At 37.0% G+C, this 18,558-nt stretch overlaps 1 protein-coding gene across 3 annotated transcripts in view; it reads left to right on the top strand.

Moving 5' to 3' along the window:
* Positions 1-18,558, top strand: part of ASAP2 (ArfGAP with SH3 domain, ankyrin repeat and PH domain 2) — a 95,226-nt gene that overhangs the window by 56,932 nt on the left and 19,736 nt on the right. For all 3 annotated transcript variants that reach the window (XM_083379565.1, XM_083379563.1, XM_083379564.1), the window contains exons 10-17: positions 965-1,068; positions 1,183-1,252; positions 6,279-6,366; positions 14,278-14,326; positions 14,668-14,834; positions 15,724-15,857; positions 16,583-16,677; positions 18,106-18,295. In XM_083379565.1, coding sequence (XP_083235691.1) covers positions 965-1,068; positions 1,183-1,252; positions 6,279-6,366; positions 14,278-14,326; positions 14,668-14,834; positions 15,724-15,857; positions 16,583-16,677; positions 18,106-18,295 — 897 coding nt within the window. The remainder of the gene's footprint in view (positions 1-964; positions 1,069-1,182; positions 1,253-6,278; positions 6,367-14,277; positions 14,327-14,667; positions 14,835-15,723; positions 15,858-16,582; positions 16,678-18,105; positions 18,296-18,558) is intronic.

The following is an 18,558-nucleotide window of genomic DNA, read 5'->3' as shown; positions in this document are numbered from 1 at the left end:
TCCCCCAGTCTTGGGGGACTTCAGTTTACTTTTTCTGGGGTTGGGGTCTAAGGTAGCTTGGGAATTATCTAGACTCTTTTCAGTTGGGGTTCAGAGCAGGAACAGGGATGGAGATGGCATTGGTGGCACTCTTAGATGACCTTTGGGTGGGAAGAGGATGGGGTCGTATCTGCATCCTTGCTCTTCTGACATCATAGCAGATTTTGACACCGTTGAATACCATTGTACATTTTTGGACAGGGTCTGAGAGTTGGGGGGGTGGGCAGTACAGTCTTGTATTGGCTCTCTTCCTTCCTCTGGAGCTGGTTCTAGTTAGTGTTGGTAGGACAGGAGAGGTCCAGTCAGAACCCCTTACGTTGTGTTTGGCTGCATAGCTCGGTCCTTTCTCCCTTGCTGTTTATGAGGCCACTGGGTAAGGTCATCCTAAAGGTTTGGGGTATGGCATCACAAATATGTTGGTGATACTCAGCTTTATGTCGCCACTCCAAGTCGCCTGAATGATGCTATGGATGCCCTGTCCCAGTGTTTGGAGGCTGGGAGGGCCTGGTTGGGGTAAAAGAGGCTTTAGCATTGCAAATATGATGGATTTTCAAATCTGTGGGATTGTCTCCCTACCACATTAACAGCCTAGGTCAGTGGTAGGCAACCTTGGCTCTTTTATGACTCATGGACTTCAACTCCCAGAATTCCTGATTCAGCTATGCTGACTCAGGAATTCTGGGAGTTGAAGTCCATGAGTCATAAAAGAGCCAAGGTTGCGTACCCCTGGCCTAGGTGTATTTAAGTGATGTTGATATTGTCTGGTACTTGAATAGTTCACGATACATACTTAGCAAGCTTAGCCATTCATATTTCTTCAAATATGAATAATGAGATTAGGAAAAAAGATGGGTGGTAAGCATATTTAATAAATAAAAATAATTACCCAAGCCACAATAAACTCTAGCCACTATTCCTTTTATAGGATTCTCAACTCCGTCAAAGTACAACGTACAGTTTGCACCAACCTCAGGGAAATAAGGAGCATGGGACTGAAAGAGATGGCAGCCTGTATAAGAAGAGTGATGGGTATGTACAATAATACTGCTGCATTTTGAATTTAAAAATAAAATTTGGGATTTCTTCAGCAACTCAAATTAATTTACAATGACGATCACTATGTCTCATTTTTTAATAAAACAGAATCAGGAAGGTGTGGCAGAAGAGAAAGTGCATTGTTAAAAATGGTTTCCTAACTATTTCCCATGGTACAGTAAGTATTTGTTTACAGTATTATATGTATAAAGATGATGGCTTATGTAAAAAAAATCCACATTAATCTGCAATTATTTTTATATGCCTAATATTTCCTGGATTCTTTCCAGAACAGATGATTAAAGCATTCAATACCATTGATACAGAATTTGGTCATGTTTTCCTACGATGCTTGATGAGGAAGTCTAAAAATATTTCATGCCTTATGAGGGTACAACAGAATGAAGTCTTAATTCTGTACAGATAAATAAAAATATCTTTGATCTTTTTTGACTTGCATTTTTAAATCATTAGTTCATGTGCATTGTACATATCCAGGACCAAGGCTTAAAGAGAAATCTGCTGAACAATCTTTCAAACATGATCATGGGAAAGATAGAATATTATTATTATGGTATCAGAAAGTCAGGGTGAGGAAATGAAGGTGCTTTATTTGATTGAGAACAAGAGCTATTTATTTAGGTCCTGGTTCCTTTATTTCCAGAAAGGCAATCGACTGAATAGCATTGTTAGAAAAAAACATGATTCCCCAATATCTGATTTTATAGCTGATGGACTTTTTCATTTGGGAGTTTGTATTTACTTATTTAACAATTGTTAAAAAATCTGCTTTGGAGGAAAATGCCATAAATTGCTCAAATGGACAGCAGATTAGCGCTAAATAGAAAATTAGAAAGACAGTCCCAGGCAAAAGCACACAACACTGTACTTCCTTTCTACACCTGTAAGCCCTTATTTGGAAATTTATCTGAAGTGAACCACTGTTTTCTTCCAAGCTGCTACTAAACTAGTTTTTATCATTCATAGCATTCTTATATGCATCTCTTTGGAACGCAAATTCTTTTAAATCCAGTGGGTCTTGCTTCCAGATAAAATGATATGGATTATAGCCCGACACAGCTTCTGTGTAGTAGATCTGTGTTTCAAAGTATTTGTGTTTCAATTGGAATATTCTTCTATAATAACATGTAGGGTATGTTTTGCTTTCTTAGATGTAATTATATTTAACATTCAATTTGTAAAGAAAAGTACCTTACTGTACTTTATTTTCTATCCATGGATTATATCACTGAGTCTCCAAGAAAGTTAAAATTATGGCTGAATCCTTTGGAGACTAGTTATTAAAAGCATGTCAGTCATATTTCTTAATTTTGTCAGCATGAGAGTATCTGATCTCATTTAGGTACCCTTTTAATTACAGTAATTAAAATAATTAAATAGTTATTGTCCAAATGAGAATTTCATAATAATAATGTATTTTGTGGGGAATGATTCAATCAATTTTATATTTGCAATTCATTTTAAAATCGATTGAAATATTAAAAATATCTATCCAATTTCCAGTTTTCAATACTGCTGCCGCTTTCTTTCTCCAATAACTAGTCATAACTCCTTTTCCTTTTTGGATACGTATCAGTCAAATCAACGTGATCAATTGATACTTGACTTCATAATTTAATTCCCCACCTTCTTTTACTCTGGGTATTAGAAGTTTTAAAATGCCTTATTTTTTACTAGTATCTTGCAATGGTAATTTACAGAAAGAAGAAATTACAGTTGACAATTCTTTTCTTTCATACTGGCTGATTCTACCCATGCCCTAAACTAGTCCCTGTGGCTTCTAAACAAGGGTTTAATTTGTATGCAAATGTGCAAAATTGTTATCTGAGGAATGCATACTATCAGAGTGGGTGTGGCCAAGAATATGGGCTTTCTTTGGTATATTAAGGTGGTTAGGAGAGCAAAAATGGATGCCTTAAACTAAACCTAACAGATTTGAAACACCCTTTTTATCTCTTTTAAACAATGTTGGGTAGAACACTTGAACTCTTACATAATATGTAAAAAGCTATTGTGCGTTATGCAACAAATTATATTCACAATACGGTACACCATGCCTTAGTGAGATGTAGCAAAGAAGCAGTTTTAAAAGCTGGTTTGTGCTTTTAAGGAACCAAGTTACAACCGAACACTCTTTCCAAGCACTTGCAGCAATTATTTAACATAGAGTAGTGCCAAAGATACTCTGCTGTGTTATAACTTGTATGTTTTGCTTTAATATCAGGGCAGCTGTAGGTACTCTAATCTTACTCCAATGAGTATATTCTGTGTGGGGAGCTCCTCTGTTTATTATTTCTGCGGATGTTCTGAGATTGAGGCTTCGATCAAATTAGACCTTGGGTTCTTCAAGTTTAGATCACAAGGACCAATCTGGTGCAATATTATTTCTTTCTGATTTTTCATATTTGGTTTTCAGTGATCCTGGTACCTCCCATTGTTATGTTCTCTTCCCGAGAAAGGGCTTCTTTTTTTGCTTCCTCTGATTTTGTGTTGTTGTTTTTTTGGAAGAGCTGGATTGTAAAGAGGGGATAGGCCCTTCCTCAACTGGAACAGCTTCTATTTTGAATTAATTAACCTGACACATTTGGAATAAAACTCACTTCGACATTCAGGCAAATTGCTTTTTTTTTTTTTTACAAAGGGGAAAGGATAGATGCTCATTATCCGTGAGTTCCTACATCATGCAAAGCCATGATATGATTTTATTAGATTTCAGCTCGAAGAGAGATGGCAGCTTCTATCGTTTTAAGGGCTGCCATACTCGAAAGGATCCAGAATCCAGAGCGAGCTGATATAAAATCTTTATTTTATGATGAATGTGACTTTTCTTAGGCCCCAAAAGATCCTCTATATTTATCTCAGCAAAAGCATTCCAGTAGATACTAAAGGAAAGGAAAGGAAAGGAAAGAAGAAGGAGAAAGTAGAGACTGGATAGGGAAGGGTTAGGGTTAGGGTGAGACAGAGGGAAAGAAAAGAGTGGTGAGGATAATGAAAAAGCAGAAAAACGAGGGGGGGGAGAGAGAGATTTATTTTTATTTTATTTTAATCCCATTTATATCCCGCCCTTCTCCGAAGACTCAGGGCGACTTACAATTTAAAGCACAAACCAATGTGCTTAGCAGTAGCCTTCATTCTATGTATATGCCTGCTTATTAGGGCTTTCACACAAACCCCCAAGCGGCATTATTACAAAGTCAGCTTATTGCCCCCAACAATCTGGGTCCTCATTTTACCTACCTCGGAAGGATGGAAGGCTGAGTCAACCTTGAGCCTGGTGGGATGCGAACCTGCACTAATTGCAGGCAGCTGGTGTTACTTAAGGAGGCATTAGCCCACTGCTCCACCAAGGCTTCTATCAGAGATGCTGAGAAAAGATGGGTAGGAATGTAGGGAAAAAAACAGATTAGAGGCCACAGAAAGAGCTGTAATCCCAGGGGAAAGCACTCTGTGGATGCAGGGCAAGTGTACGTTGCGAGAGGTGTGAGGGGCAGTTTGTGTCATCGGTGATGACCCTTGAGGCTGCATGCAGTCAGTCCATGCTTTGCTCACCTGGCTTGGCATACTACAAAATGCAACCAGTGAGGTGTAGGTGTGTTTTATGGCAGATATTGTGCAAACCCAAGCTATTTTTGGTTTGTTCAATAAATGCCAAGTTAGCTAGTAACAGCTGTGTTTGCTTGTAGAGATAGATATCTGGCTAAATACGAGTGGGAGTATTTTGATATATTTCCTAGTAAGGTACGTTCCCTTTCAGAATGAAAAAGGAATGGATAAAGTTTTTACTAGCTGTGACATGAATTCCTAACATTTTTCGTTTGGAAACAAATAGGTCTGGTTATTTTTCTTCCTTCTATCCATTAAAAAAAATCCATCTTTTTAAAGATTAAGGTCAAGAATGTTTTCTGATTAGAATATCATTTCCAGGAAACATAGGTTTATGCAGTAAGGGACCAAAAGGGATTATTGTGTTCTCAGGAAGAAAAAAAAAGGGAACAAAAGCTATGCAAAAAAAAAAGTGGGGTTTTTTTTTATGTCCACTTACTTTTCCATTTGCTGTGCCGACATAACATTGCATTGATTTAGAAATAGGCTTGTAAAGCACTAAGTCCATTGATTGCAGTTTTAATACGACCCTTCAGATCATACTCATAATTTAAAACCCTGGAAACTGACCATTGCTAAAATTGCTTCATTGGCTTTTAAAATAAATAAATCGTATTTCTTGGTTCAGTTTTGTCTCCTGTTGCCACATTTTAACTTGATTTCTGGTTTTTATTCATTTTTTTAGAGCAGAGATTGGAACTAAATTCATTCACCTACTTGCAGTAGCATGCAAAAAGATCTTTATATAGCAGGAGGAGAAAATAATACATCCAGATAATTTTTGTTCCATTTTTCCCATCAATAACAACTATATTCTAAATAATAGAATATACTTTATCTTTGATCGTGAATGCCACTAATGTCTGCTTGAGGTCTATGGTTGCCATAAAAAAGGGTTTTTTTCTTGCTGTGCATATTATGTAATTGCTCTGTCTTGTTTTAATGGTTAAGCTTTATATGTAATTTTGTTCTGTCAGTTACCAAAATAATTCGTCTTGAATTCTGTTGATCTGCTATTATTAATATAAGAACTAAATGTTAATTGTAATGTGTGGTATTTAAACATAAGGGAGTCTTGCATTTCTTTTCAGACCTATTAGGTCACTTATAGAAGTATGTTCTATTGTAATTGGTCACTATTAATTTTATTATCAGACTACCATTAATTTTATTACCAGATGCAAACCAGATGTTTCCTCTGTACAGTAAGTTAAATTCCGTTAGTCAGGAAAACTTCCCATAAGTAGTTAGTTAATCACGTAAGTATGAGTTGCTTAGAAGAATAATTTGCCACATTTGAAAAATACCTGAGTAGAAAGATTATTATTTTTTTATCACAGCAAAAATGTAAAATTTTAAGTTGACCCAAACTCATCCTAAAAACAGTAATTACAACGTACGATAGATTACTCAGAAACACTGGCTATCTGTATATTTCATTAATCTCTGCAAGCACAACTTTGATGGGCTTAATTGCAGGAGGGTTTTTCCTTTCAGAATCAATGGTAACAGAAAATGTCTTTATTCTTTATATGCTTTTACTAAGGGATTTCCTTTTTGTTTTGTTTTTCTTTAATTAGGCAAACCGACCTCCTGCAAAGCTCAATCTGTTAACTTGCCAAGTGAAAACAAATCCAGAAGAGAAAAAATGTTTTGACCTCATATCACGTAGGTTTGTTGTTCAGTTTTGTAGGTACTCTTATTTTAGTTAGTTCTACTTCCATAATTGTCTCAGAAAAGGAATTAATGGGAGATTCCGATGTTCGGTACAAATATAGTTAGAACATATTTCCTGCAGCTTGCTGTGTATAAACATTTGTCTTTTCATACATAATTGTATACGTGTGTCAATGAAGCTGTCTGTTGCTTTTATCTGTTACCATTGCTACCCTAACTGTGAGATGCAGCTTTAACCCTTTTTTCAAATTGGTTTCAACTGTGCTTTCCTGATGTTGCTACAGAATTAAATCTCAATCATCAAGCAGTATAATGCAGTTTTTTAACATTTGAAAGGCAAATGATAAAATTATATATAACTGCCATGGTAGTTTTTCCTGGAGAATAGGATTTCTCCTTTTGTGCCAGGAAATGACAGAGCATATTAACAGATTTCAGAGGGTAAACATTTGCCCTCATCAGCAGCGGCCTATTTTCTTGCCGCTTGTTTATCACAAAACAGTTGTAAGGATGGTTACTGTGGAAGAAGACTAATCTGTCCGTGCTGTGCAATTTTTGTAAAGGAAATGGAAAGGTCACTACAGCTTAAGGGGATGTTTTACCTAGCAGCAAAGAGCAGCAGCAGGGACCCAAAATGGGCAAACCACAGAAATATAGAGACAAAATGTGGTCAAAAGTAAGAAGTCATAAGAAGAAGAGAGTCTATTTTGAATTTCACAGTAAATAGCCAATATATTTTATTAGTAAGTGTATAGTTCCACATATTACAATAACAGTATCCCAAACACTCTGTTATGCATTATGCAAGGTATTAATGAGATGAGATCATACAGGGTATCTTTTTGATGGTTCATTGGATTTTACTGATTTGTGGTAATAAGCTGCTATAACTAATGACATTTAAACAGCAATTTTTTTGTCTATATACATTCACACACACACACACACACACACACACACATACACACACACACACACACACACACAATTGTATTTATAACAATCCTCGGTGTTTTAGAATTAAAATACGATTTGGGGTTAGCATTAATGAATTTTTGGTTCTGTTGAAACTTTTTAGGTATCACCTTCATTATATTCTAAAGCTGCTTGATAGACCACACACTTTTTTTGGTTAAAATTTTATTAGTTATTGAAATGTAAAATAATGTAAAATACGTTTTTGTATTTTAGTATTTATTTGCCCTGTTCACCGCCCTGAGTCCTTTGGGAGAAGGGCGGTATACAAATTAAATAAAATAAATAAATAAATTTTTCAAAAAAAAAATGAAAATAATGACCGCACACTTTAAAAACCCTTATAAGAAATTCTGAATTACTGAATACTTTGTTTGATGTTGGTTTGTTCATGAACCTATGTAGATTACTTTAAAGACTGAATACATGTTACAGATTTGCCGATTATTTCCTTTCATTCCTCCTTTTATGTGCATGAATCTTTGCTTCCCTATTTGCTTATTCATAATTGGAATGGTCTCAATATAATACAGCCATAATTAAGGATAGTTCAAATCTAAGACCAATTCAAGACCCCATTATAAGTTTGGAAACAATGGTTGTTACCAGGATACACTGAGATATGAAATTAAATTATTATTGACATTTTCTTTGGAGGAAAAGATAAAATTTGCTTGTGAGAGATGAACAGGGAGACAGAAAAATGGGCAATGAAATCCTGGCACGTATCCATAACAGTGCTTATTTATAGTTTTCATCTGTATTTTGATTGATTTAGTGCTTCTTTATCTCTGCTGATGCTGTGCTTTTAGATTGTATATTTTTTTTGTCAGAAAAGAAAGAGTTATTTGGTCACTCAAAGTGGGTATTCAGTAAATAGTCTGTGGATATAATTTGGACATCAGAAACATTATGGAATCATCTGTTTACGTATTGTTGAGAAAGACCTATTTTATTCATTTTTGAAGAACATATTTTTGTCTACTTAAACTATGATATAGATTCTTTCAATGAGTTAGAATTGATTTTCTTTATCTCTAGATTGTTTTTTTTATAACTGCTGTTTAAATGTTCCATAGCTCCCCAATAATAAGAACAAGAACAGCCAAGTTTAACAAAAGGTTTTGCCTTAGTTTCTTTTTATGTTTTTAGTCTGCTGTTTGTACATTTTATTAGATTATAGAATAACATATAAAAATACAAAAGCAAATAGTAGGACACAGTGGGGAGGAAAAAGGGAAAGAAAAGTGAGGGCGATAAAGGAAAAAGAAAAGAAAAGGCATTGACTTCGCCTTCCTCTGTTGCAGTAGAATGAAGCATTAACATCGAACCTGATGTCATGGTTCCAAAGAACATTCCCACATTGTTTATTCTAAAAAGTCTATAATAACAGGAACGAAGCATCGGCACTCATGGATGGATGCCAAAATCTGAATTCTCCTCCTCTGAACACATCGTATCAAACACAATTCCCTCCCTTAATTTAACGTCATAAATCACATTCTCCAATTAGTTTTAACATGCAAAGCTTCTCTTCCTTTTTTTGTGCCATTCCTTATCTTATTAAAAAAAACAACCGGGGTAGCAGTCTCCTGCCTCCCCCCCAGCTTCATTTTTCAAAAGCAAAACAGTTTAAAGGGAAAGGCTGCCTCTTATATTGTCAAGGCAAAAACGTCCAATGTTTGCAGCGTTGACATCCAGACCCCCCCGTACAAAAAGGATAGATCCTGTAACTTTTTACTTTTCCATAATAGTATGAACTGGCCATTTCTATAACAACAAATCAATCTAATCAGTACAACCCAAAATCAAAGTTTCATTTTTTTCCCACCTCAAGCACAAATTCCAGAAGCGGTCTCCATATAGAAACAAAAGTATTTATGTTCGTTTCTTTAATCAAAACGGTTAATTTAGCCATCTCTACCAGCTCCATCAGCTTCTGTATTTTTATGTTTTTACTCTGGTTGCTGTTGCTCCCCAGATGAAGCTAGATTTGACATTATTTATCCATGTCTAGTTGGTTAGCGGTAGGAAGTTGGTGTCTAGAATTGGATGTAATCAATAGGCTAAAGCTCCAAGGAAGCAGTTCCAGGTTAGACATCCGAAGTAACATCCCAATTGTTTGATCTGTTATCCAGTAGAATATGTTGCCACATGATGTGATGGTTTTGCCTTTGCTAAAGGTCTTCAGAAAAAGGGTAGATGGCCACTGAAAATTGTATAGTGAATTTTGCATTGCTGGGAGTTGGATTAGATAACTACTATAATCCTTCCAATCCTATGATCTTCATATATTGCTTTATTCTTTCGCTATATTCTGCTTCATGATATGTGAAGGGAATGACTGTAACTGTCTTTTCTTTAATATTGTTTTTCTGGACTGAAATATTTAGTCAACAGGGTGGGTCCTACAACTGTTTAGGATTATTGCTTGGGTGTTCTTGTTTATTGCATTATTAAACATAAAGCCCTTGCAGTCTGTCTGCTTCCAATAAATGTGCATAAAAAGGATTTAGCCATAATTTATTTTCTTACCCATCTGAATCTTATTAACTGAAAATCAAGAGTTTACTCTTGGAATTGGAACTATGTCCCTCCCCCTTGTTTGATTATGCCTAACATCTTTTTCCAAATTCATTATAACTTCATTACAGATATTCATTATGAGAGTTATGCAGTGCTTCTGGGCATGTGGGGGTATAAACCTAGCACCTATCTGGAAGCCAAAGGAACTGTATTTTTTCCCAGAAACTGCCCGCTCCTCAGAAAAGACATAATTTGTTTAGGAGTGCTAAGATAAATAAGATAATCTTTATTGTCATTTTTTACTGTGGGCACAATGGCGCACATCAAAAATGAAATTTAGTTGCCTGCTCTCAAAGTGAGACACATACATGACACCCCCCAAAAACATACTGCATATAACATATGTATAGACCCACACCCCTACATATACATGGCAATAAAATATTAAATACTGTCCAACTTGAATATATAATGGAAGCCTGAAAGTTCACAAGGTTAATGCTGTGTGGAATGAAAATATGGTTGAATCTGGATGTTCTGCTACGGATACCACGAAGCCTCCTCCCAGAAGGTAACAAGGTAACAAGGTCGTGAAGACGATGTGTAGTGTCCCAGATAATCTTACGGACCCTGTTCAAACAACGCTTCTGTGCTATGTCCTGGATGGGAGGGAGGGAACTGCCAGCGATCCTTTTGGCCATCCTCACCACTCTCTGCACCGCCTTCCTGTCTGAAGCAGTGATGCTTCCAAACCAGACTGTGATGCTGTATGACAGGATGCTCTCGATCATCCCCCTGTAGAAAGTGGTCAGGGCAGGGGAAGGAAGATGTGCTTTTCTCATGTGATGCAGAAAATGCAGGCGCTGCTGTACCCGCTTCACCAGTTTCTCACTGTTGAGTGACCAAGCCAGCCTACTCATTAGCTGCACACCCAGGAATTTGATGCTGGTAACCATCTCCACAGGTGAATCATTGAGGCACAGAAAAGTGTAGCTGTGCCTGCCTTTTCTGAAATCGATAATCATTTCTTTGTTTTTACCGGTATTTAAAACTAGGCTGTTTTCTTTACACCAGTTCACCAACCCCTCAACCTCCTTGCGATAAACTGCCACATCGTCATCATGAAATAAGGCCCACTATAGTACTATGTACTTACCATTACATGTTCTGAAACTTATTTTTTAAAAAATAAAAATAAAATAAAGGTAATCCTCGAGTTATGATGGTAATTGAGCCTGGCAATTACAGTTGTAAATTGTGATGGTCGTAAAATGATTCACCATATTACTGGATCTGATTTTTCAACCTTTTTCATGGGATTGTTGAGGAATGCCGCAGTTGTTAATTGAACCCATTGTTCGCTCTGTGCATTTTTTACCAGAAAACCCCTGAAAATCACAGTCACATGACCATGGGGCACTGCAAATGACTGTAAATGTGGACCAGTTGTCAAGCACCCAAAATGCAATGTCAGAACTTCAATAAGTACTTTTAACCAGCAACTAGTTATAACCAGCAACTGGTTATAAGTCATTGACTACCTGTATCAATTTACCCCTTTGTTTCCTCAATGAGCTAAAATATTTATCTTATTCCTTGTTCCCTTCCATCCCAACCTATTTCTGTTGATTCCTGAAATTTCCCTCGCTGGCTACAAACATTCTGGTCCTTTGTTACTTGCTGATATTTACATGTCCCTTCTTCTCCTATCACTTGCTTTTTTCGGGGTGGGGATGGATGGAAGATTTATATGAGCTTATCTTTCTGTTATTTAGTGCTTGCGAAACTCCCTTGCTGTTCAGTCACCTTATTTTGCTTTTGCAAGAAATCTTTTTTTCATCCCTACCAAGTGGTTATCAAGAGCAGAGTGCATTATAGGAATCTGTTTGTGAGATGACTTAAGGCATGAATGATGGGAGGACCTCCTGGTCCAGGAAAGGAAATACAGTAGATGCACCTCTGCAGAGTCCCTTTTGCCCACAGCTACCACCTGCTCTTCAAGCAGAGGTGCATCTACTGTATTTCCCTTCCTGGACCACAAGGTCTTCTCATCATTCATGCCTTAGTCATCTCACAGATTCCTATAATGCACTCTGCAACACTACCCTCATTGTGCACACCAGTCTCAAATTGGGAAGAGTGACCCCATCCAAGTTCCAAAGGTAGAAGATCCCTAGGCCCAATGCAGTCAAATATCCACAGCCACTCGGTCTTTGTAGGGTTGAGCTGGCGTCACTTCTTCCCCAGCCAGATCGAGTTTCCAGCTCCTGGCACAGAACCTTGACAGCATTAGGTGGGTCTAAGATGTACGGTTGCTCCCTAAAATATTTCAGTTTGTTTTTCAATTGAATTGTACACCTTATACGTTATACTAAAGGTGGAAAAAAAATCCTGAAGGGATTTAGCTTGGTCTGATTTTATTTTATTTTTGGCATCTCAGAAACCTGGCATTTTAACAGGAGCAGGTAGTTTTTTTCATATCTACTGTGGAATTAGCATATCATCAGCATACTGACCTCATTCAGAAGTTGCATGGAGGTGTTGAGCAAAAGGGGTGAGAATATAAAACCTTGTAGCATCCTGCATGTTGAGAGTCCATGGACTCTCTCTCTCTCCCCCTCTGATAGCATTGACTGAAATCAGTCACAAAGAAAAGAGGACCACTGCAGCACAGTGTCTCCTCCCAAGTGTCAAAGCTGGTACCATAATAAGTGGAAATCAAGGAGCGCAAAGACAGACACCTTATCTACATTCTAGCCTTACTGTAGGACATTATTATTCACCCAGGATCCTCTTTTGCTAAAGCCCAACCACTTTCTCAACAACCTTCTTAAAATGGGAAGGTTGGAGATTAGACAAAAATTGTCCAAGATCATTGGGTCTAATGGCAGCTTCTTGAGGATCCTCCTTCGGGGCCTAGGAGAGCCAGCTTGGTCTAGTGGTTAAGGCACCAAGCTAGAAGCCAGGAGTTCTAATCCTACCTTAGGCATGAAAGCCAGCTGAGTGACTGATGTGTTGGGGGTAAAATAGGAGTAGTAGTAGTATGTTTCCGCCCCCCCTCCCCTTTTCATTGTTTATTTAAAAAATAAGGGATTAAAAGATGCAGTTTCCTTTTGGATTATCCATACGATGGATGATTGTGTGGAGGATAGATACTGCCAGTGCTTTTTTTGTTTAAAAAAAAAGTGCCGGAACTTACACACGTCATACAACCCACCTTGTCTACCCTACAAAGTTCCATCCAAAAAAGGTGCTGGAACTCCGTTCTGGGCGTTCTATAACGAAAAAAGCCCTGGATCCTGCAAACAATGTTGTTTTTATTGTGTTCTCCACTTATTTAACCCAGATGCTTGATATGGAACTGAGAAATTCATATGTTGGAATTTCTGAAGAGGAATGGGATGTTTAGTTTGCTGGACGTTTGGTATTACTTTAGTTGCAAGACTGGGGACTACCATCCACTGGCAGTCAAGCTTGATAGTAAAAATGGATTTAAAAAAAATGTTTTAAGTGAGTTAGAAGGAACTTTTATGAAAAGAAAGGACAGTATATCTGATTTAAACAAATATCCACTTAGTTAAGAAAACCACAGTAATGCCTGGCAAGACCGTTATTACAAATAACTACAACTAGTCCTCGACTTATGACCACAATTGAGGCCAAGATTTCTGTTGTTAAGTGAGACATTTGTTAAGTGAGTTCTGCCCCATTTTATGACCTTTTTGCCACAGTTGTTAAGTGGATCACTGTATCCTGGTTGTTAAGTGATTCTGGCTTCCCCATTGACTTTGCTTGTCAGAAAGTCGCAAAAGGGGATCTGGTGACCCTGGGACACTGCAATGGTCATAAGTATGAACCAGTTCCCAAGCATCTGAATTTCGATCACATGATCATGGGGATGCTGCAAAACTGATAAATGGTCATAAGTCGCCTTTTTCAGTGTGGTTGTAACTTTGAACTGTTGTAAGTCGAGGATTGCCTGTATTGTTACGGGAGTGCTTCTTCTTGGGCCCAAAATACTCCTGTTCCAGATATATGGGAAGCAGGATGGAAAAATGATCAACATGTTATTGAAAATGACTTGTAAAATGTGTACTAATCTGTGTTTATTCTAGCTAATGCTGACTGAGCAAGATTAAAAAGAAAAAATACTTGCTCTTATATATGAAATGGTAGCAGAACAAATTGCCTCCAGATTGCTTAATCCTATACTTGAAGGTTCTGATTAATTTTAATCCTGTTTAACATACAGGGTAGTGATTTAAATCCCAATTATGAGATCAGTTTTTAATAAATGGGTCAATTAAGTGTTCATTAAAATATTTAATTTGAATAAATGACATACATATTTATTTGTAAAAATAAATACATAGAACAATGATAAATTTTATTATTTTATAGATGACAGAACCTATCATTTCCAAGCAGAGGATGAACAGGACTGTCAAATGTAAGTTGCATTAATATTATAGATAGTCCTCATTTCGTGACCTGTATCTCATTCATTAAATGAAGCTGTCACTAACTGAAACTGCAACTGTGCTTATGATCTCATTTCAGAGATATTTCCAGGTTTTATAACATATTTCCTATTTCTCAGTTTCTTTTTATGTGATTTCTAATCCGTCCCTGCAAAAGTGACTTGAAAGCAATTTATCTATTCTGTTATTTTATTGGTAGCCTAGCCTCAACCTTTGAAAACTTCTGTATTTATTTAAATTTCATTCTGTGAGGATAGTAGCAAACTGTCAGTTCCATTTCACACCATAATATATGTTTTTATTTTTCAAGTTGGATATCTGTACTGCAGAATAGTAAAGAAGAAGCTTTAAATAATGCCTTCAAAGGTGATGATAACACAGGAGAAAACAACATTGTCCAAGAACTGACAAAAGAAATAATATCTGATGTGCAAAGAATGCCTGGAAATGACATGTGTTGTGACTGTGGAGCACAAGGTGACTTTAAAATCTCATAAAATTACTGTCTTTTCCCTTCTTCTGTCTAAGCAGGAAACAGTGGTGAAAACAATGCCTGAATCCCCAGCATGCAGCTCAAGGACTTAGTAAACAAACAAATACTGTAGGATGAAATAGTTTTCTGAGAACTCACGAGACAAGGGCAAACAAGGGGATTTTAGGGAAACGGGATACTTAGGAAAAACTATATAACCTTTTGGGTAGTTTAATTAATATTAAGTTTAAGAATCAGGCAGTGGGGGGAACAGGTTTGATAATCCCTGTTATAAAGGGACGCGGTGGCTCAGTGGGTTAGGACGCTGAGCTTGTCGATCAGATGGTCGACAGTTTGGCGGGTCGAATCCCAAGTGCCGCATAACAGACTGAGCGCCTGTTACTCGTCCCAGCTTCTGCCAACCTAGCAGTTCGAAAGCACGTAAAAATGCAAGTAGAAAAATAGGGACCACTACGGTGGGAAGGTAACAGCGTTCTGTGTGCCTTTGGCGTCTAGTCATGCCAGCCACATGACCATGGAGATGTCCTCGGACAAGTGCTGGCTCTTCGGCTTTGAGACGGAGATGAGCACCGGCCCCTAGAGTCGGAAACGACTAGCACGCATGTGCAGGGGAACCTTTACCTTTACCTTATTAATTATAATATTGTCAAAAAAGTAGCATCACCCAGGAAAACTAATTACAAGTAGGCCCTTTGTTGGTATATATAAATTCAAGTACTTCATGATGAAATAGCCCTTACAGAATTTTCATTTCAGTGAATAAAACAGTCTAATTGCTGTCAGGAGAACTGAGTTAGAAGTCTCTTGAACAGATGGTTTCAGTACCCGGTCCGACGGTGGAGTGATTGCTGTTAATACCTTTTTCTCTTCTAGATCCAACATGGCTCTCAACAAATTTGGGCATTTTGACTTGCATTGAATGTTCAGGAATACACCGAGAACTTGGTGTTCACTATTCCAGAATGCAGTCACTTACATTAGATGTGCTGGGTACATCTGAATTGCTGGTAAATTAAAAATATTTCTATTTAAAAAAAAACCTCTGTGAAGGTCAGCATAAGTGTCTTCTATTTTTGTAGGCTTCATCCCATAGCAACCTTCTATCAGAGAGGAAAACATAATAAAGTGGTTTTCCCTACTATAAATCCACTGAATTTCTACTATATAGCTACAGAAGGCTAGAAGAACTGGGAAGAAGAGAAAATCCATTTGCGCATATGTTGCAAACCCCCTCAGCTTTGGGATTTAATCCATATAATTAAATGTCACCTTAAAACATCTGCATTACATTAAAATAAACATATTTTCATAAAATGTCATTTTAACAGATAATTGGAGAAAGAGAATGTCTATAGTGCAGGAAAGTCGACTTCCCTCTTTGCAGTAATACAGATTATATCTGTGGATATCACTCAGTTTTGTAATGATATTATTACGCAAATGATGTAAATTGCAAATGAACTTGGTCCCTTGTGTATAAAGGTCATTTTATTGAGATTTAGAAAACTGAAATTCCACTGTATAGCAGTGCTATTTTCAAATAAACTTGGAGAAGTAATATTGGGCTTTTGTTTAATCTAGCTTGTTTGATTTTCAAAAATACTGCTTGTAAAGTAAAATTTATAGCTGCAGAATTTAAATGTTCAGGTTTTTTGATGCCTCAAATTGAAGGTATTGGGTTTAAGTAGCCACTGGGTTCATTCACACAATTTTTTGACATTTATCTTAATAGCTTGCTAAGAATATCGGGAATGCAGGATTTAATGAGATTATGGAATTTTGTCTGCCAGCAGATGAACTAGTCAAACCCAATCCAAGCAGCGATATGTAAGTATGAAAGATGGAAAGTTCAGAGTGATACATGTGTTGGTTGTGGCTTAATGGGTGAATGAAAGTTAATATGAGTTCTGACTTAGTGATTCAAGGGCAATCTCTTAAAAGTAATGTTTCTTTTGGCTCTTCTGGATCTGAAAAGCCAAAAGAGAAAATTGGTCATTTTCAGAGATTTAAGAGGTTGTGTTAATGTCTTTAAGTCATGCAGGGATGAACCAAGAATTGGACCATCTGATCTTACTCCAGCTGCCTTCAAGCCTAACCCCATTTGCAATCTGAACACACAAAACTATTTTTAAAAGAAATGTGAAGTTCCTGTGCAATTTCTATAATTATTTACTACTAATTGTCACATGATACTTGTCACAGCTAGTAATAACTGTTGATTAATCGTATAAACCAAAGCCAATAATAACCTCTTCCTCAAGGCAGTATGTAAGATATTAAAATAGCAATTAAACTCTACTATGAAAACTAATTTGGTAATAAGATTCTGTTAATTGTTGAAAAATTCTGATGTGTCAAGGAGAGGGGGATTCCCCCCCCCTAGGAATCTATAAATGGTCACCTGGCAATCTTAAAATCACTTTGGTCCATTTTTTCCCCGACAGAATTTTCTTTTCCACTTTGCAGCTATAGTGTCTTCAAAGTCTGAGCATGCACAGGAGATTGCATGTGTAGGTGGGGAGCAGAAAGTCTATTTTAGAAGCAGAATTTTCTTGGATTTTGCCCATGCCAGCTGGGATTGGATGATATGCTGAGAGAATTTCCCTTATTCTTGTAGTGACTTCAGCATCCCTTCCACGTTCAAAATCAGTTAAGGAGAGTTAAGGAGCTTTCTATAGCAGATTTAGGACACATGGGAAGTTTTAGGGCAGTGTTGTTCGAACTTTGCAGTTTCAAGATGTGTGGATTTCAACTCCCAGAATTCCCTTGCTAGCGTGCAACCACGGGGATTCTGGATTGTAGCAGATTTTCAGTTAATCCCATGTTAACAGTAAATTGTTAAACTTTCAAGACTTAACAGACTTCAACTAAAAAAGAGCATTGGAGCAATGTTTTTTTTTCTAAATTCAGTCTAGAAATCTCCCTTGAATAATTAGGGAATATTTCTGTTGAATTGATTATCAGTTGTTTTAATAGTTGTTTTAAATAGCTGGGGAAATGAAAATCATTTGTGGGCATTTTTAGCCACATATTTGTATCATTGTTTTACAGCGGATAAATCAATGCTCACAACTACAACACATTCACAGATGTGTCAGAGGAGGAAAAGTCATTACAATGCTGCAAATAAAATCCATGATGTTTACATGAGCCATTTTTTATTAGAGTTATGAATATCATTATATATTTTGCAGAACCAGTATTTCAGCTGTTCATTGTGCACCATTTTACAGTGTGTGCCATATCTCATTTCAGGAATGCTAGAAAAGATTATATTAATGCCAAATATATTGAAAGAAAATATGCAAGGAAAAAATACACTGACAATGTGACTAAGCTACAAAACCTTTGTGAAGCCGTCAGAGCAAGAGATATTTTTGGACTCGTTCAAGTGTATGCTGACGGGGTGGACCTCACCGAGAAAATTCCATTAGCAAATGGTCATGTATGTACAGAAACCTTTTGTTAATCACATTTTGAACACCAATGCTCTATTTGTAGAAATTAGATCAGAAGAAGCAAAGAAATAATGGAAGGAAACTAATCAAGGAGAAGACCAACCTAGAACTAAGGAGAAATTTCCTGACAATTAGAACAATTAATCAGTGGAATGACTTGCCTCCAGAGGTTGTGGGTGCTCCTTAAGAAGAGACTGGACAGCCATTTGTCTGAAATGATATAGGGTTTCCTGCTTGAGTGAGGGGTTGG

The sequence above is a fragment of the Vipera ursinii genome (assembly GCF_947247035.1).
Source record: "Vipera ursinii genome assembly, chromosome: 1".
Classification (NCBI taxonomy): Eukaryota; Metazoa; Chordata; class Lepidosauria; order Squamata; family Viperidae; genus Vipera; species Vipera ursinii.
The sequence above is the reverse complement of the archived record's forward strand: the minus strand, read 5'-3'. Positions and strand labels throughout refer to the sequence as shown.